Source organism: Helianthus annuus, chromosome 3 (genome assembly GCF_002127325.2).
Source record: "Helianthus annuus cultivar XRQ/B chromosome 3, HanXRQr2.0-SUNRISE, whole genome shotgun sequence".
In the NCBI taxonomy this organism is placed as follows: Eukaryota; Viridiplantae; Streptophyta; class Magnoliopsida; order Asterales; family Asteraceae; genus Helianthus; species Helianthus annuus.
In genome coordinates, this window is record NC_035435.2 from 154,552,640 (window position 1) to 154,570,489 (window position 17,850).

Here is a 17,850-nt window from a genome sequence, read left to right on the forward strand (position 1 = left end):
CACATAGTAAGGTTGGACGCCCCGATGGTAATGCTTGAAGTTCACGTAGGAGATGAGTGACCCAAATCATTTCTGCAGCCGTGTTCGCCGTCGCTCAATATTCGGATTCACAGCTTGATCTAGAAACCGTAGGTTGCTTCTTAGCACTCCAAGAGACCAAGTTTCCACCCAAGTATATGCAGTAGCCATATGTTGATCTTCTAGTGTCAATGCATCGCACCCAATCTGCATCCGAAAAACCTAATAAAACAGTGTTAGGTGGTCTATCAAAAATTAGGCCATGAGAGAGAGTGCCTTTGACGTATCGAAGAATTCGTTTAACTAGTTGAAAGTGAGTGATGTTGGGGTTTTGTAAAAATTGGCTAGCTTGATTGACTGCGTATGAGAGTTCGGGACGGGTGATGGTGAGATATTGTAGTGCGCCGACGAGAGATCGGTAAAGGGTAGGATCATGGAATGGTTGGCCATCAGTAGTGAACACATCCTTTGATGTAAGAGGAGTAGTAACGGGTTTAGAGTCAAGTAAGCCGGCTCGGGAGAGAATATCGTAAGCATATTTAGATTGGTTTAGAAAGAGACCCAATTTGGTGTGAGTTACCTCCAAACCTAGATCCTTGATTTTGAATTCCTTGTGAAGACGAGATGTAAAATTGTTAATGAATGTGTCATTATTATTACCGGTAAGAACAATGTCGTCTACGTAGATAAGGAGGTAAATTAGGATCCCATGGTGGTTGTAAACAAATAAAGATGGGTCAGCTTGGCTATTTTGATAACCGAGAGCAACGAGAAATGTGCTTAGACGTTGAAACCAAGCGCGTGGAGCTTGTTTGAGACCGTAGAGAGCACGATTAAGTTTACACACATGGTTTGGTTGGTTGGGGTCTTCAAATCCTGGAGGTTGTTCCATAAAAACTGTTTCGATGAGATGTCCATTTAGAAAGGCATTATTGACATCGAGTTGGCGTAACTTCCAACGATTAATAGTTACAAGACTTAGAACAACTCAGATGATGGAGGATTTGACAACCGGACTAAAAGTGTGAGAGAAATCTAGACCCGGTATTTGAGAAAAACCTTGGGCTACCAGACGTGCTTTATAGTGATCAATAGATCCGTCGGATTTGTATTTGATTCGATAAATCCATTTGGATCCAATGATGTTGGTGTTGGATGGACGTGGAACAAGGTTCCATGTGTGATTGCCATGTAAGTGTCACAACCCCAAAATACCACATGCGGAATTACCGCGGGGCGTGTGACATACCAGGATCCAAGCCACTAATCACATCGAACTCATAATTATAATTAATAAAACTTTCATTTATTAACATAAATAGTTACAAACGTTACATAACATTCTTTGTGTACAACGGAAGCATAAATCATTTGCTAAGTGTTTAGTAAACTGAGAGTACATAAACCATTGAGCTTGTATTAAGATTCCATGTATCTCGACCCATGACCACTCCAGCTTCTCAGACAGCAAGTTCTAACTAATATAAGCATATAGACCTGCAAGGCATATAACAACAAGTCAACAACAAAGTTGAGCTAGTTCACAGTTGGGTGTTCGTTTTAAGTTGTTTCCGAAAACATAGTTTGTCTTTAGCTGGCTTACTTGCCGTGGGGGTTACCCCATAGTTGAAAATATGTTTAACCAGTTCCTTCTTTCCCAACCATAAACAGTATCTTTATTTCCCAATCCATATCCATAATCAGTGGGGGCTTCCCCATGTGAACCACTAGACCGTTACCATATCGACAACTGACGAACAATAGTTGTGCCCTACATCAATGTCTATCATCATTGACAGTTTGCCATGATCCATTAGTACACGCCCGTTCGAATGACACGGTGTGAGGTTTGTCAAACCTAATAGCGCTATTAACTAATGACCCGCTCGCCATCGGCCTCGGCGATTAAGTCGATATAAAATGAGGGACTTATTGATAGAGTTTTATCTAGTAAGTTTAAGGTTGTTGTCCTAACCAAGGAGGACGAACGTACGTATTCTACCCAAGGAGAATACGCAGGATTAACATTGGCATCCTACCCAAGGAGGATGGCCGTACATATCCTACCCAAGGAGGATATGTAGGTTCCGTTTTTGTTCTTTAACCCATTCCCAGCCACCGGGAATCCCATGCCTTGTAGAAAGTGTGTGAACTCACCTCGGTTTGCTCGGTTTGTTAAGTTACTTTACCAGTTCCCAGTTGGTCAACCAAACCCTACTGTGGTTACCAAAGATTAATCAGTTTCGTTTACACATGAATCATGTATCCCACATTCACATTATACAAGTAGCGTTCACATAACCATACACATCATTATACAAGTTGTAACAAGAGTTCACGTAGCACAATAATTCAATCAAAGCCTATAGTATGCACGTATACACAATCAGTTTATGTTTGTAATGACTTGTATGCAATCTATATCACAAAGTGTGCTTGGCAGTTAGCATCACATATCATGTAAATAGTTAATCAAATTCATGCAATTCATGCTTCACATAAATGATTTCTCAGTTTATTCTAACATGGTTACCCATTAATGTACTTAACAGAGTTAACATACTAACAGAGTTAACATACTAACAGAGTTAACATACTAACAGGGTTAACATACTAACAGGGTTAACATACTAATAGGGTTAACATACTAACAGAGTTAATAAACTTAACAGAGGACACTCGATGAAATCACGTGCGGCGAAATCACCTTTGGCAAAATCCCTTGTGACGAAAACCCTTCAGGCGACGAAATCCCAAAGGTTTTCGTTGACTTGAGGTATGACGAAAACACTTAGTTTTCGTCTGGTCCCTGTGATTTCGTCTGTGTAGGGCATGTTCATCATCAACAGTTATACACCCAGAACCCTAATGATTCGTCTAATAGTTACACAGGCTTCATCAATCACTCGTTCAATCATATCAGTTCATAAAATCAGTTTGCAAATCATTATTTTATCACAACAGAATCATTCATTAATCCTAAACAATCTAGCATATACGATGGCCATTACATGCGAGCAACTCACAGATTCATCCACATCAACAACATTTTTGACAACCATTTTTGTTAAATATCATCATTGTTTATTTCTAACTATTCAGTAACACAAAATCACATTCTAAATTATGCGCATTACAGTATAAGAACAATATTAGAATGTAATACTACTTACTATGCTAGTGATTCGTAGACGTCACATGCTGATTATCGCGAGTGGAGAAAGTGGGCCGGTCAGCCATCTGGTTAACCGCCATCGAGCAGCCATGCAAGTAAGCAGATTAGCTAGAGAGGTTGATAATTTGAGTAGTAACTAAATTTGGGTTGAGGCTAATGACAGTGATAATACTATAATACTGTTTCTGTTTTACAACAAGTTCTGCTGGTTTTTTTACTTGTTGAACTAACTAATTAAGCCTAACCACGTGATTATCGCGATATACTAAATAAGCAAGCTAAGCTAGCCTAACCTCGAGATCATCAGATGTTGAATGTCTTTGAAAGTAAGAATCCAATGGCCGGTGCAACTGCAACTTGGTAGTAATAGGGATGAGGGGATATGTATGTAAAGATAAAGACAGCTAAACAAGAAGGGCACGAGATGCATTAAACATTTGTTTTAGTAAAAAGTTGCAGAAACTTCCAAGATGAACATTAGTTAATTAAACACATGCATTAGGCTCGAAGTTGGAGAAACTAAATAAATAAACTATAATGTAGTGATGAGAAAACCATGCTGGATGTTCTTGAAAAGAACAAATGGAGGTTTTCTAAAGGGGAATATCTATCACTTTGAGCTTGAAAGTTATTTAAATTATCATTTAATCCAGATATGTTTTTACATTTGTATTTATTATATTAATTGTGTACATTGACTAGTCCCATATTTAGCTCATTGTATATTAGGTAAATCCCTTGATTGACTCTTGGGTAGGTGTAATACTCTCTGTATATATTCCCTCTCCTAGTGAATGAAGATCAGGCAATTCAGTTATTGACACATTTAACTTTAACCGAACACGAACATATAATCGAACACACTTTTTTTTGTTCGTGTTTGTTCATTAAGAAATCGGGTATGTTCGTGTTCGTTTATGTTTGTTCGTTTAAAGCCTAAACGAACAGTTAACGAACATAAACGAACACAAACAAAAGAAAGAACTGAACATATTTGAATAAACATAAACAAAAATAAATTAACATGATTGAACAAACACAGAAGAACACAAATGAACGTAACTGAACAAATATAAATAAACACAATTTAACATTAGTGAACACAAACAAACATGTCTAATATATTACAGTTCATCCAAAAACACATCTAAATTGGGGTTCATAAATACTAAAATTAAGTATTTTTTTATATAAATATTAAGTAAGTGATCAGTTACGATCTAAAAAAAATTTTAAAATTTCATTTTTATTGCTAGAAAAATCAATTACTAATCAATTATATTTATATAAGTAGTTAGAAAACCCAATATTTATATAAATATAACTATTTATGTATTTACTAAAATTTAAACGAACATAAACGAATGTAAATAAACAAACATAAATGAACGTTCACGAACATAAATGAACGAATATAAACGAATGTTCACGAACATAAATGAACGAACACAAGGTGTGTTCATGTTCGTTCATTTAATTAAACGAACAAAATTTTTTGTTCATGTTCGTTCGTTTATTAAATAAACGAACTTCCCGCCGAACAAGTTCACGAACAGTTCATGAACGTTCGGTTCGTTTACAGGCCTAGCACCCCCTCACCCCATCATCCTTGTTACGAGTCACGGTGTGTTTCCTTGTGCAAGAGAGACAGATCAGCGGACGATCCAGCCACCGATTCTCGGAAAGAAGGGATTAACCCTACTTTGATAGGGTTAAAACCTTGGGGAGAAAGAAAACTAAGAGATAGAGAGATATTTGACTCAAATTCTCCTTGATTTCATTCCATACGTAACATCCACATAAATAGATAGAAACTTACATAAGACACCCCTAAAATACTAATAATTAGTAAAATACCCCTAAACTATTATTCTTCACGTAACAATACTTCCCCCTTAAAAGATTCTTGACCTCAAGAATCACAAAATAGAGAAAAAAAAATGCAGCATCCATGAGTTCTTTTGAGTCGACTCCTTCCAGGGTGGACGCCATTCGGTCCTTCCGGTTGCAATCGGAGAAATCCTAGCGATGCGCCATGGCGGGCGCCAATCATTTACGGAACTCGCCTTTGCCTTTAAACAGGCACCAAAAAGATTTGTGGGTGGGGTAATTTTTGTAGCAGTGGGTTTGGTACCTCCGTTCCATTTCCCCCCGTAAACTTCTCTTCTAGGGTTTCATTGTTAAGAGCCCGTGTTCTCGCCAACCCATACGCTTCGTGCAAAGTATGTGGCTTGAACATTTTAACCGGGCCCCGGATGTCCGGCTTGAGGGCTTTGATATACAAACTCACGGCCTGGGTTTCACTCAACGTCACCTTGTTTAATAACGAATCAAAAGCGGTGTTCAATTCCTGTAACGTACCAGTTTGTTGTAGCGAAGCCATCTCTTCCGGTGGGTCTTCAAACAACACGTCGGAGAACTTGGGAAACTCGATTTTTCCGATCCAAAAGGGTTTAGAACCCCTGGAATCGTTGTCTGGACCGGAGAAGGATCCAAAATAACTGCCGGACGACTGAGATCTGTCCCGCACAGCCTTGAGGATTTCCTCCTGCTGTTTCGAAGCCTGCTCCTGCTGTTTCATCAAAGCCGATAACGCCGTCTGGATCTCGTTGATGACCCTATCATGGAACTTCAGTGTGTTATCAATCTCGTTGTTACGGGTGTTCGTCATGGCGGCGGCGGAAGAGCTCCGATGAGGTATCGGCTGGCTCTAATACCCTCGATAGGGTTAAAACCTTGGGGAGAAAGAAAACTAAGAGATAGAGAGATATTTGACTCAAATTCTGCTTGATTTCATTCCATACCTAACATCCACATAAATAGATAGAAACTTACATAAGACACCCCTAAAATACTAATAATTAGTAAAATACCCCTAAACTATTATTCTTCACGTAACATACTTGACAAGACCAGTGTATTAACCTCCGCTGGTTAACCACTGTTTCATCATTTAACAACAATTATACAAAACTAAAGTCAAACTTATAATGCCCTTCGTAACTTAAAACAGCAATTAAATTATTAAAAGTTTCTCACCCAGCCACTAAAACCAAAACTCTTCGAGCGGTTTAGTTTTAAAAAAATAATAATCCAACTATTGCAACGGTTTTAGTTTAATATATGAATGAATCGGTGCTATACTAAATGATCCGGTGCCTTTCAAATGATGTGACGGTGTGTTGAGGCAACCTAAGTAAAATGAAAGGTGTAATTTTTAAATAAAACAGACACAACTTTGCTAATTGTATAAGGGTATAATTTTGTAGAGTATCATAATTAGTTTACGAGTTAACTGTCATTTTCGTCACTGTGTTTGGTGAAAAATACCACTTCAGTCCAAAAAAAAATTGCGCCAGTTCCGTCCTCAACGTTTTTGAAACGTGCCACTTCAATCCAAAAAGATAACGCGCCGTTAAAAACATTGAGGACGGAACTGGCGCAAGGCGTTATCTTTTTGGACTGAAGTGTCACGTTCAAAAAAACGTTCAGGACAGAACTGGCGTAATTTTTTTACTGAAATGACATTTTCCAACAAACCAGAAGGACGAAAATGGCAGTTAAATCTTAGTTTACAAATAATCTTGTAAGGTAATTTTGATATTATAGAGTAATTTTATAAAGTATGATAATTACTCTATAAATTATCTTGTAGGGTAATTTTGATCCGGTATAATAATTACGAGTAAAATAATTATGAAAATGCCACTGCGATTTTTTAACTTTTCATGTCTTTCATACGTTTTGTACGATAAGGCTATTTATACAGTATCTTTACCCAAAAAAGTTTTACCTATATGAAAATGATTTAAAAGCTTGTAGTAATATGTTATGTCGGACAACTTTTTATGTGAAAATATAGATAAAAAACAAACATGGAAAAAAAACACAGGATATATTCAGAAAATACGAAAATTTCCTAAAATTGTAGTATATTCAAATTTTATTACAATAAAAAACAATCACCTTAATTTTATTCAAAACTTCATATAAAATAAATGCACAATGATAATGATATAAACTAAATTCTACTAAACAGAAATTGTTCTGGCGTTTTCACTCTAGGAAGTGGTGGGATACTCTGTTCAGTTCTAAAAAAATTGTCTGGATCAACCGCTGTCTTCACCTTCACCAATCTATCAAAATTCTCCTTAAAATACTTCTCACCATACACCCTACCAGAGTGGTAACCACTCTCACCGGTTCCCACCATCACTCCAATATCCAAATCTCTATAATTCAAAAACGCACCTCTTGGATTCTTGGACACAAACTTAGTCATGAACTCAAACAAAACTCGAGTCTCATTCAAATACTTTCCATCCAGTTCCGGATCATCTTCGGTCCAGTTCATCGAGTACTGGATCTTAAACAAGTTTCCAGCACGATGAGGACACGGAGTTGCATCCGCTGGAATTTCCTCCATTATTCCACCATAAGGGTTTAAGTAAAAACCACATTTACCTAACTCGTACAACTTGTTGAATATAGACTCCCACCCGAGTCTAGATATAGGCGTTTGCACATAATCAGACTTTCGTATTAAAAAGTTTACAGTGTCCGAGTGGCGGTCCAGAAGGACCGCCGCTGGAGACTTGTAATCAAGATTTGCCCAGAAGAATACAGATTCAACCCAATTTACTTCCAAACAATCTTCTTTTTTAACTTGTAATTCCGGGAAGCTTTCGTTCATTAGTTTTAATAATCTTTCAGAATCGCCCAAGAAATGTGCTATAAACGAAGCCTGGACGGTTTTCTTGTTGTTCAACACCTTCGGCATTAACATTACTCTGATAAATAAATCTCTATCTATGGTTGGTGCAGCCGTCTGCCATTTATAAACAAGATCAATGGCATTTTCGGCTATGGTTCTACTTACCAAGAATACTGTATGAATCTTGGGTACTGGAACTAGTTTAACAGTGTAGGATAAAACTACACCGAAACTAGCTCCTCCACCGCCGCGAACGGCCCAAAAAAGATCCTCACCCATTGACTCACGGTCCAGAACACGACCGTTAGCATCGACTATACGCGCATCCACCACATGATCAACTGACAACCCGTATTTTCGAATCATGGTGCCATAACCACCACCACTTACATGTCCACCAACACCAACTGTTGGACACACTCCAGCTGGGAAGCCATGCACCTTGCTCTTTTCCCATATCCGGTAATAAAGCTCGCCGAGCTGAGCTCCGGTTTGGACAACCGCGGTTTCTGTGGCGATATCTACAGACACGTTATGTAAATTAAACATGTCGAGTAAGATGAATCTTTTCTCATGGGAAACGTATGATCTTCCGTTGTAGTCATGTCCGCCGCTGCGCGTCAAGAGCTGAATGCCGAGGTTTTTCGCGCACAGGACCGCGGCTTGGACGTGGGATTCTTTGGTTGGGGTGATAATGAGTGTTGGTTTAGGTGTAGATGCGGTGTTGAAGCGGCGGTTTCGGATGTTAGACCGGAGGATGGTGGTGTAGGTGGTGGAGTTGAAGTTAGGGCTGTGGACAACGGAGGAAACTTCCGGGTCGGGTTCCGGTGATACTTGATGGAGGTATTGGAGGAAGGTTTGGTAAATTTTATTGTTTGAATACATGATATTGTTTTGTTGTATTTCTTCCACACTTCCACATGCATGCACATGTTTATTTATAGAAGTTTGTATGTAAATCTGATTTTCAGAATAGTTAATACGTATAAATTTTTTGCTACCTAACCCCATGTGGGAAGAAGCTTTTAAGGGGTGAGAGTGTGCGGCCGAGGGAACTTTTTGCTCAATAATGAATAGTATGTAGTTTTCGTATATAAATTTTTGAGTATATATGTTTTCGACCCCTTAGTTTTATAGAAATTTTTAGGTCCGATGACTTCCGCCCTCTTTCGGAAATCTCAAGCTTCGTCACTACCCAGTGGCCACCGACTCCCTACTTCAACCTTGAGGTCACGGGTTCGAGACATGTTGCTCACCGGGGTCTCAAGACTGGGGATATTTACCGTCGAGCTTAGCAGTCGGAAGCGGCTCACGGAGTGGGTTTACTCTGACGGTCAGGGGTATCGTGCATTACCCTTTTCTAATATGGTTAAATTGTTAATTTGCTACCTAACCCTGTTTAATAATATAAAATGAAAATTATTAATATGCTAAAGATTTGAGAATTTGATTTCTTACCTAACCCTGTTTAATAATATAAAATGAAAATTATTAATATGTTAAAGATTTGAGAATTTGATTTCTTGCTTTTGCTTTTGCACGTTCATTAAGTTAATATATATTGAGGACCCCACTTAAATTGTATAGAATGAACAGATCGGATGGGAAGATGGCGAAATCTAAGGGGTAGGCATGGGTGGTGTTCGAGTTTTTTAATCGGGTTATTTGGTTTTTTTAGGGGAATCTAAAGGGGTGTTTGTTTTTTTTTCTTTCAGAAAAAGCTCTTCTAATCTTTTATGTGTGCGCTGCGTAGACCACGCGCAAACGTTTAGATCTGCAGACCGTTTGTTTTTTAGAAGACATTTTATTAAAAAATGTCTTCAAACCTCTATGCGTCTTTTTCCTCACGCAGACATGGTCCAATGTCTTCTCACCTCTTCCAACCTCTTCCAACCCTCTCTCCCAGTGGCGGAACTAGAAATTAATTCAGGTGTATCCAAAAAAAATATTCACCGTGCAATCATACAATATTAAAAAAAGACAATAAATAAATAAAGTAAAACAAATAGCTAATTTGTCCTCTTATTTTTTTCATAGCTTGAAATCGTTCCATCACGTCGTCGTCTTTTACTTCATGTAAAAAAATCTTTTTCGACCGCATAAATCATAGCGTTGTTAAAAAATTGGGCTTATTATTTACAATCTTCAAGTGATTTGGGCTTTAATAACATAAGGTTTATAAGTTGTAATAATCTTATAACTGATATTTGGGTTGGGCTAAGAAGTAGGAACTACGCAGTGGCGGATCCAAGATTTTTTTCCACCGGATTCCTTTTGGTAGATTTTCACTAATTCTCACTATTTTTTTAAATCATACAAAATTTCCACTGTTTTTTTCATTTTATCCAAACTGAGGGAGTTCTGGACCCCCAAAACGCCCTTGGATCCGCCATTGAAACTAAGTTTATAAACTGCAATTTGGGCTTACAGGCTTTTTTAGGAGTGTCCTCGTAGTTGTTCAATGGTATCATTTGTATAAAAAGCGAAAAAAAATTACACTACTGATAAAAAGGTTGAGCCGTAGCCCACGCTACGGCTCGGTATACTTCAGGTCCGCCCCTGCTCTCTCCTTCTTATCTTCGTCACAGTCTTTAATCCTTGGTTCTTCGATTTCTTTGGTTGCTTCGATTTCACCACACACACTCCCAATTCTCACCTCTCATTCACCCTCAACAAACGTCGGATCCCCTTAACCATCACATACGCCGGCGGAAACATCTACAAACATAAATTACATGCCATAATAATACCTTATTAGCTTCAATCTGAACAATCTTCAGCGTCTGAGCCTGCTTATCAAGAACACCGAGAGCACATCTGAGGAACCACCGCTTCGCCAGAATAATTGGTTCCAACGAAGTTGACCGGCGAAGACTGGTTAGGGCTCACAACAACCTGTAATCTGTGGCTGCGTTTCACGTTTTTCAAAACCCTAACAGTTGGTTCTTCGACCCTTTGGCTGAATTTATTGGGGTTATGGCTGAATTTATGGCTGATTTGGGGTGTGGGAGAAGGGAAAGGGAAAAAAAGTTTGTAAATGTGGGGTAAAGAGGTGAGATAATCAAACACTCTTTTTATTACACTCTGCAGACATTTGGTTCACCTCTTCTCGTGCAGACATTTGCAGATGTGGTCCGCAGACTGCAGACATTTTGCATCTGAATAAACAAACACCACCTAAGTGTTAACCGAACTAAATAAGATTCAAGTTAAAATGGTTTTGGGTTGCTTTGTTTTTGGTTATTCGTGTTGGGTTAATCATTATTAGGGTTTTTAACTTTTAAGTAAAAGTTGCAATGCATGTTTTACCATTTAACTTAACATAATCTTCTTTAGATAACATAAAATGTCAAATAAAAACGCTCGTAATATAATCTTTTGTACAAACTCATGCGGTAAACACATATGTTAACTAAAAAATGTGAAATAAAATAAGCACAAAACCAAACTATCAACCAGTCGTATAATCTCAAAGGAAAACGTTAAGTTGTGTCAACCAAACCGAAAATTTTAGGTTAATATATTTGGGTGGAAGACAATAACAACATTTATGTATATACATATAAACAACGAAACAAAACATCATGTTCACTTTATAAATAAAATAAATGGGAGGAAAACTGGACTTTTCACTTAGTCATGTGTGTATATGTATAATTGATTTTTTATAAGTAATGTATATGTATAATTGATTATTTATAAGTAGATTCGGGTTAACCAGCTTAACCTTTTGTAACCCAATTTCCAAATCGAATACTACTTTAAGTTTCGAGTTTAATCTTAATTAATTGGGTTCGGTTGTTCATGTTTCATCTTAATCAGGTTCGGGTTAATTGAGGAATCAGGTTGGGTTCAATATTTGGGTTCAGATAAAAATACACTCTTGGGGGTAGGTAGTTGTTTGAACAAAGACTAGATTGGCAATCATAGAGTATCTGATTTTTTATTAACTAAATGCAAGTACCCAATATGAAATTCAAATAAAGGGCGCATCCAAGGATCCTGCATTCCTACCTCAATAATTAACTTATAAAATATTTGCTTGGTGAACAACAATTTCATCCCATTAGGCATTAGTCCATATGTAGGTCATAAGATGTTATTAATTTTCTTTTTGCAACTAGTAATTTTACCCATTACTTTTTGCCACAGCATCGCAACGTAAAATAACTCGACTTTATGATTAGTTATCACAATTCTTTATCAACTTTTGCATTTCACATGACAAATCTATATGAGGTTTTCGCTATCGTAGTTGCACCTAACACAAGATCAATGGATGACATTCCGGCAGATCATGTGGCTATACATCCAACTAACAACTGATATGTCTTCAATCAACATTTTTATTTCATAACATCAACAATTAATGCATGGTACGTAGGAAAACTTTTAAACCCTCTTAAAAGATACTTTATGTACTTCACCATGGTACAATAAAAGATACTAGCTTTATGTACTTCACCATGGTACAATTTTGTACCTTTTGTTTTCTCTTCTCGCTACAAACAAAGTTTTCTATTTCATCTCAAATTATTGTCAAAACATAACTAATGTTGACACAGTGAGGTTCTGACTATTCCATGTCAACAATCATTCAAACTCTCTCTCATGATCAAAACTACTAAAGACTAAACGGTATGCGGGCCGGCCTTGGCCCGGCGCCGCACCCCACACCGGCCCCCCTATGCTTTGTCCCGGCTTCTCCGTCGTCCCAAAGACGTGTGCGACGTGCCTATTTTCAAAAATATAGCCGTTTGTAACGGCTAGTTTATTAAATTAAAAAAAAAAACCCTTTTCTATAAAAATCCCATTTTATACCATTTTCTTCCCACTTTCAACCCAAAACACTCCCGTTTTTATACCATTCTTTTATAAAAAAAATATATATATCTTTTCACCCACAATGCAATCTAATTCTTGGTGGTCATCGTCTTCGGAGGAAGAGGAGATTTTTTACGCAAACATTGTGCTAAGGGCGGGGAAGATTATTATGGAAGAGGAAGAGGAAAACGTCTCGTCTGAAAGGTTTACCAGGCGACAACGGATTAACAGAGACTGCCAAGGTTTATCATTAATAAATTTTATTATCCTTGTTCCTTATTTCCTCATATTTATATTTTTTTACGACAGGAGCCACTACTAGAAAATCTGAAAATTCTTACACCAGTTTTCCTAGGAAATGCCTCGTAAAACTGGCTTTTCTACGCATTTATGACCAACACCTGATGTAGGAAAACAGCTCGTAGGAAACCTGTTTTCAACGCATTTCCTACGCAACTTCCTACACATTTTCTACGAAATTATTACGTCGCAAATTGCTACGAATCTCCTACAATATATTTAATTATTATCTTTTAGGATTTATTTTTTGGCTACACATTTCTGACAAAAAAAAAAAAACAAAAAAAACTTAACGAATTTTAATACAACATTATTTGTGACGCACTTCCTACAAATAAATCAGAAGTATTGTTACAAATTTCCTAGGAAACTGAGTATTTTTTGTGACCAATTTTCTACAAATAATGTTGTTACAAATTTCCGAGGAAACTGAGTATTTTTTGTGACCCATTTCCAACAAATAAATAAGAAGTTTTGTTACAAATTTCCTACGAAAACTGGGTATTTTTGTGATGGTTTTTTTGACAAAACTAGAGTATGTTTTGTGACAAATTTCTGACAAAATAAAGAAAAAAGGTCTACTATTTTTGACCGTTTTCCGACAAAAGCTATTTATGTTGTGACACATTTCCAACCACCTAATTTATTAAATAAAAAAATACTGCAAAAAAAATAATTAATATTGCTGCATTTTTCTAGCGAAAAGTTCCAGAAATAATATGTAATACCAAAAACCTGTTTTACAAAATTCACCAAAGTTATGACATAAATTCAAAAATCATGCGTCACAACGCAAGATCCAATACGTTTAAACCGTAAGCTAATACAATTCAATGTAATTCCAAAAAGATATAAAAAACTACAACTAACTAGAGGGAGCACGCCAATTTATCGTAAATTCTTGAAGTTGTTTTTGTAGTTCTTCCCTTGCTTCCTTTCTTCGTCAAGACGAGTTGCAAGTAGATTCTTTTCTTCTTCAAGACGAGATGCAAGTAGATTCCTTTCTTCTTCAACCCGAGCTTCAAAATCAACCATTCGGGTTCGCATAACTTGAGCCTAAAAAGTTGTTCAATCACACGTGCCCAGAAATTTGTAACATCCTTAATAACAAGGGAACCGGAAGCAATCCTTGCACCTTCACCAATTTTAATATTCCCAATTCCCCCCAAGGTTATACCTTGTAAAAAACAATATTTACGCTCACAAGTGTATAGTTGAGATGGCTAACTTTACTGACCATGCAGATTAATTGATTAAATTAGCTATAAACTGAAGTTACCTGCATTAGTGAAACTCTATCCCCAATAACGGCAGTTTTTCCAATAACCAAGCCCGTTCCATGATCCAATAATATCCCCTCCCCGATTTTGGCAGTTGTGAACACACAAGAAAAACAGTTATTGGTAAAATCCAATAAAAATATAGTATTTATGTTAGGAAATCATTTTTGAAACAATACCTGGATGTATATCGACTCCAAATACCTAGACAGAAGTAGAAGTTTGTAAATAAAAAGCAACTTGCATTAATTACAAAAATGTACCGAAAATAAGATAAATTGACCACATTTACACAAATGTTACCTCGCTAACTCGACTTTGTAGTGCAAGAGCCAACACCTTGCGTCCTTGGTTCCACAATGCATGCGCTACTCAATGTGTTTGTAAAGAATGGTAACCATACAAAAGTATTATAAACTCAATAACTGCCATTTAATTTAGCAGTTCACGTCAAAGAAAGTTCTAGAAGCCAATGACGAAGAAAAAGAATTTGGTAACAATTTTCATGAAATACAAATCTATAGAGATATACATATACATAAAAGAAGTTATATTCTAATTGAAATACCTTTAGGTATAAAAGAGCCGAGCAATAAGACAAGCATGAAGGATCTCTTTCTTTAAATGCCTGTGGAAGAACGTTAATTGAACAATAAAATCGTTATTCTACAAAAGCAACAACTAACCGAATATGAGCCAGCGCCACAGGGGGTGTTTTGGTACATATGCCTCTATTTATTTAGGTGGCAGATTCTGAGAAAAGCGGGGCGATATACAGATGAGGTAAAAATTAGCGGGAGTTTTTTTTTCCTTTTAAGTATAAATAGCGACGTACAGAGTTTTTAGGTTTTTTTGTAGTGGCGGCTCAATTTTTACTTTGGAATTAAACATTGGTTCATGTCTTCTTCGATTCTTCCTCTAATCATAAGTTTCTTCCTCTCCTATAATTACTTTTGAGTTTATGTTCAATCTGTTTATAGTCATCCAGATGCAAGTAAATTGTTTGTGTTCAAAATCTCTTTAATCACTTCTAAGTTCTATATGTTTTAAATTGTTTCGATTCACATAAATTACCTTTCAGTGTGCTAGTTTGCTGTGTGATTAGTTACCTATTCCTATTGGTTGATTCTTTGTTGTTTAATTTTTACAAGTAAATGATAATATGATGTCTTTTCTATGAGACTGTGTCTGACATTTAGATTTTTATATGGGATCAAGAGTTTTGAAAGATAATAATTCCTAAATACTTTTCGCTCTAAGTCTGTGGCAACATACAATATCAAATTGCCACAAATAATAATAATAATAATAATAATAATAATAATAATAATAATAATAATAATAAAGTCAGGACATGGTGACCAGGAGTGCAAACGAGCCGAGCTGAGCCCGAGCTCGACCAGGCTCGAGCTCGATTAACTTATGAGAGCTCGGGCTTGAGCTCGGCTCTATTCGAGCTTTGTTTCTCAAAGCTCGAGCTCGGCTCGTTTGTATTTTCTCAAGCTCGAGCTCGGCTCGGGCTCGGTTCGTTTATTATCTATTAATTAGTATATTAAATAAAAATAATATAAATAGTAGACTTTTTAGGCTCGCGAGCTCGATAAGTGAAGCTCGGGCTCGGGCTCGTTTACTAAATAAGTTTATTTTTAGGTTCGAGGCCGGCTTGTAAACAAGTTTAAATAAGCTCGGCTCGTTTACACTAAGACTCGATAAGGCTCGACGAGCCTAACAAGCTTCACATGTGAGCCTCGGGCTCAGGCTCGATAAACAAACGAGCTTTATTTTAATAAACAATTTTTTCTTCATGAAACTACAAAACCAATCAATATTTGCCTACAATTTAACTAAAAAATGGACATCACAACAGCTTAGGCAATGTTAAAGCAACAGGTCTGTTCTATATACCTTATCAAAATTTGAAGCAACAAGCTATAATTAATGGGAATTCAACACAAACAAAGTAAATGAACAAACGAGTACCTGATGTTTTGGCCAGAAGACAAACGATAGACCAAGGTCTGTGCTCTGAGTAGGAGGCACTGGTACATGTCGAGATGCGAGCCGCTGGTACAAGTGCTAGGGTTCCAAATCGTGAAATTGATACTTTTGTAAATAATCGAATCAAACAAGCAATAATTAGTGTGTAATCGAAGCAAATAAAGACTATGAACAACCGTATACCTGATATTTTGGACAACAACAAACAAGTGATGGTCGAGTGTGTCGAGGGGCGAGCGTCACAGCAAGGAAGCCAACAAACAAACGGTGGTGGAGAGAAATAAACGACAATAGATGGTCGACGGTGGACGGTGGTCTGAGACAGGAGTAATCCTAGCTTTGCAAAATGTGAAGTGTAGTCTGAGATGGGAGGCACTGGAATAGCCCTAGTTTTGGGGGGAAGAGTAATTGGGTGAAATATGAAAATGTTAAGCGGGAATTGGGTTGGGGGGAAGAATAATTGGGTGAAAATGTTAAGCTGGAACTATTTTCTATAATTAAATTATACAAAATTAAATAAATTTAAATTATACAAAATTAAATAAATCACTAATTTAGTAATTTGATGAAAGATAAATTTATAAAAACTAATAAGTTTATAAATAATACTTATATAATATATCTAAAGAAAAAATATAGGTATAAAAAAACTTTAGTTTATCATTATTTAAGCTATATCTATACTATGTTCAACCACGAAGAAAGTGTAAATAAGTCAACCTAGTCGCGAGCTACTTAGATTTAATTGAAAAAAAACTAACAACGAGTCGATCTTAAACGAGCTCGATCCAGAACTTCACTTAACAAGATCGAGCCAGCTCATACATACACACAACACATACATACATACTGCACTCTCTCATCTCTCATCTCTCATTATACAAACACATTATCAGTAGACGAATCAGAAACTAAAAGAACAGGGCAACATCATCAGCAGACGAAGAACATCATCAGCAGACGAAGAACAGGGCAGCACCCCCAAATCCGTCAGCCACTGCATCCCTCGAAGCTCCTAAAACCCTCAATTCCCACCTAAATCACCTCTCTCCGGTGATGATTCCATCAATAACTTTTCAACATCATCTCCAACTAATCAAATTCAATCAAAATCCAATAAAACCCAAATCCCTTTACATCAGCTCCGCCACCTCCACCATCACCCCAAGAACCATCACCCCAACAACCACCATCTCTAACTTCACCCCAACAACCACCACCGCTGCCACAACAACTATCGGCACCACCATCACCCCACCTCCACCATCGCCATCGCCATCGCCATCGCCACCGCCATTACCCAAACAACAACAACTGCTGCACAACAACCATTGGCACCACCATCAAGGAATACATACGATGTTTATTCATCCCTATTCCCAAATCAACTGCTTATAAACCCTAACTTCTATAATACCCCAATTCAAGGAATACATACGATGTTTAGCAAAAATTATATTAGGGGTATTGTTCCTTGAATAAAACTGAGCACAAATGCGTAAAACAAGCTTACGGGTTGCAAAGTGACCTCAGGTTTCGAA

At 37.1% G+C, this 17,850-nt stretch overlaps 2 protein-coding genes and 1 long non-coding RNA gene across 6 annotated transcripts; all 3 read right to left on the reverse strand.

Annotated features, from left to right (window-relative positions):
* Positions 1 to 94: 94 nt before the first annotated feature.
* LOC110932386 (uncharacterized mitochondrial protein AtMg00810-like) lies at positions 95 to 910 on the reverse strand. The gene has a single exon (XM_022175725.1). It carries the CDS (start codon positions 908 to 910, stop codon positions 95 to 97), a length of 816 nt encoding a protein of 271 aa, XP_022031417.1.
* A 6,198-nt stretch (positions 911 to 7,108) lies between these two features.
* On the reverse strand, positions 7,109 to 8,801 carry LOC110930337 (berberine bridge enzyme-like 21). Its single transcript, XM_022173637.2, has one exon. The coding sequence runs from the start codon at positions 8,790 to 8,792 to the stop codon at positions 7,215 to 7,217; it is 1,578 nt and encodes a 525-aa protein (XP_022029329.1). The 5' UTR covers positions 8,793 to 8,801; the 3' UTR covers positions 7,109 to 7,214.
* Positions 8,802 to 13,776: 4,975 nt separating this feature from the next.
* Positions 13,777 to 16,743, reverse strand: LOC110930338. 4 transcript variants are annotated; one of them, XR_002587757.2, is made up of 6 exons: positions 16,493 to 16,743; positions 16,292 to 16,414; positions 14,880 to 14,939; positions 14,615 to 14,679; positions 14,311 to 14,515; positions 13,777 to 14,208 (listed from the first exon to the last, which is right to left on the reverse strand). It is a non-coding gene; the product is annotated as an uncharacterized LOC110930338 (long non-coding RNA). The 4 variants fall into 4 exon arrangements; XR_004888683.1 differs by having other exon boundaries at positions 14,615 to 14,939; positions 16,292 to 16,387; XR_004888682.1 differs by having other exon boundaries at positions 13,777 to 14,087; positions 14,615 to 14,939.
* Between the last annotated feature and the right edge of the window lie 1,107 nt (positions 16,744 to 17,850).

Excerpts from the sequence above, each read along its gene's own strand:
- LOC110932386 (XM_022175725.1), bottom strand. The coding sequence starts at position 910 with ATGGAACAACCTCCAGGATTTGAAGACCCCAACCAACCAAACCATGTG.
- LOC110930337 (XM_022173637.2), bottom strand. The coding sequence starts at position 8,792 with ATGTATTCAAACAATAAAATTTACCAAACCTTCCTCCAATACCTCCAT.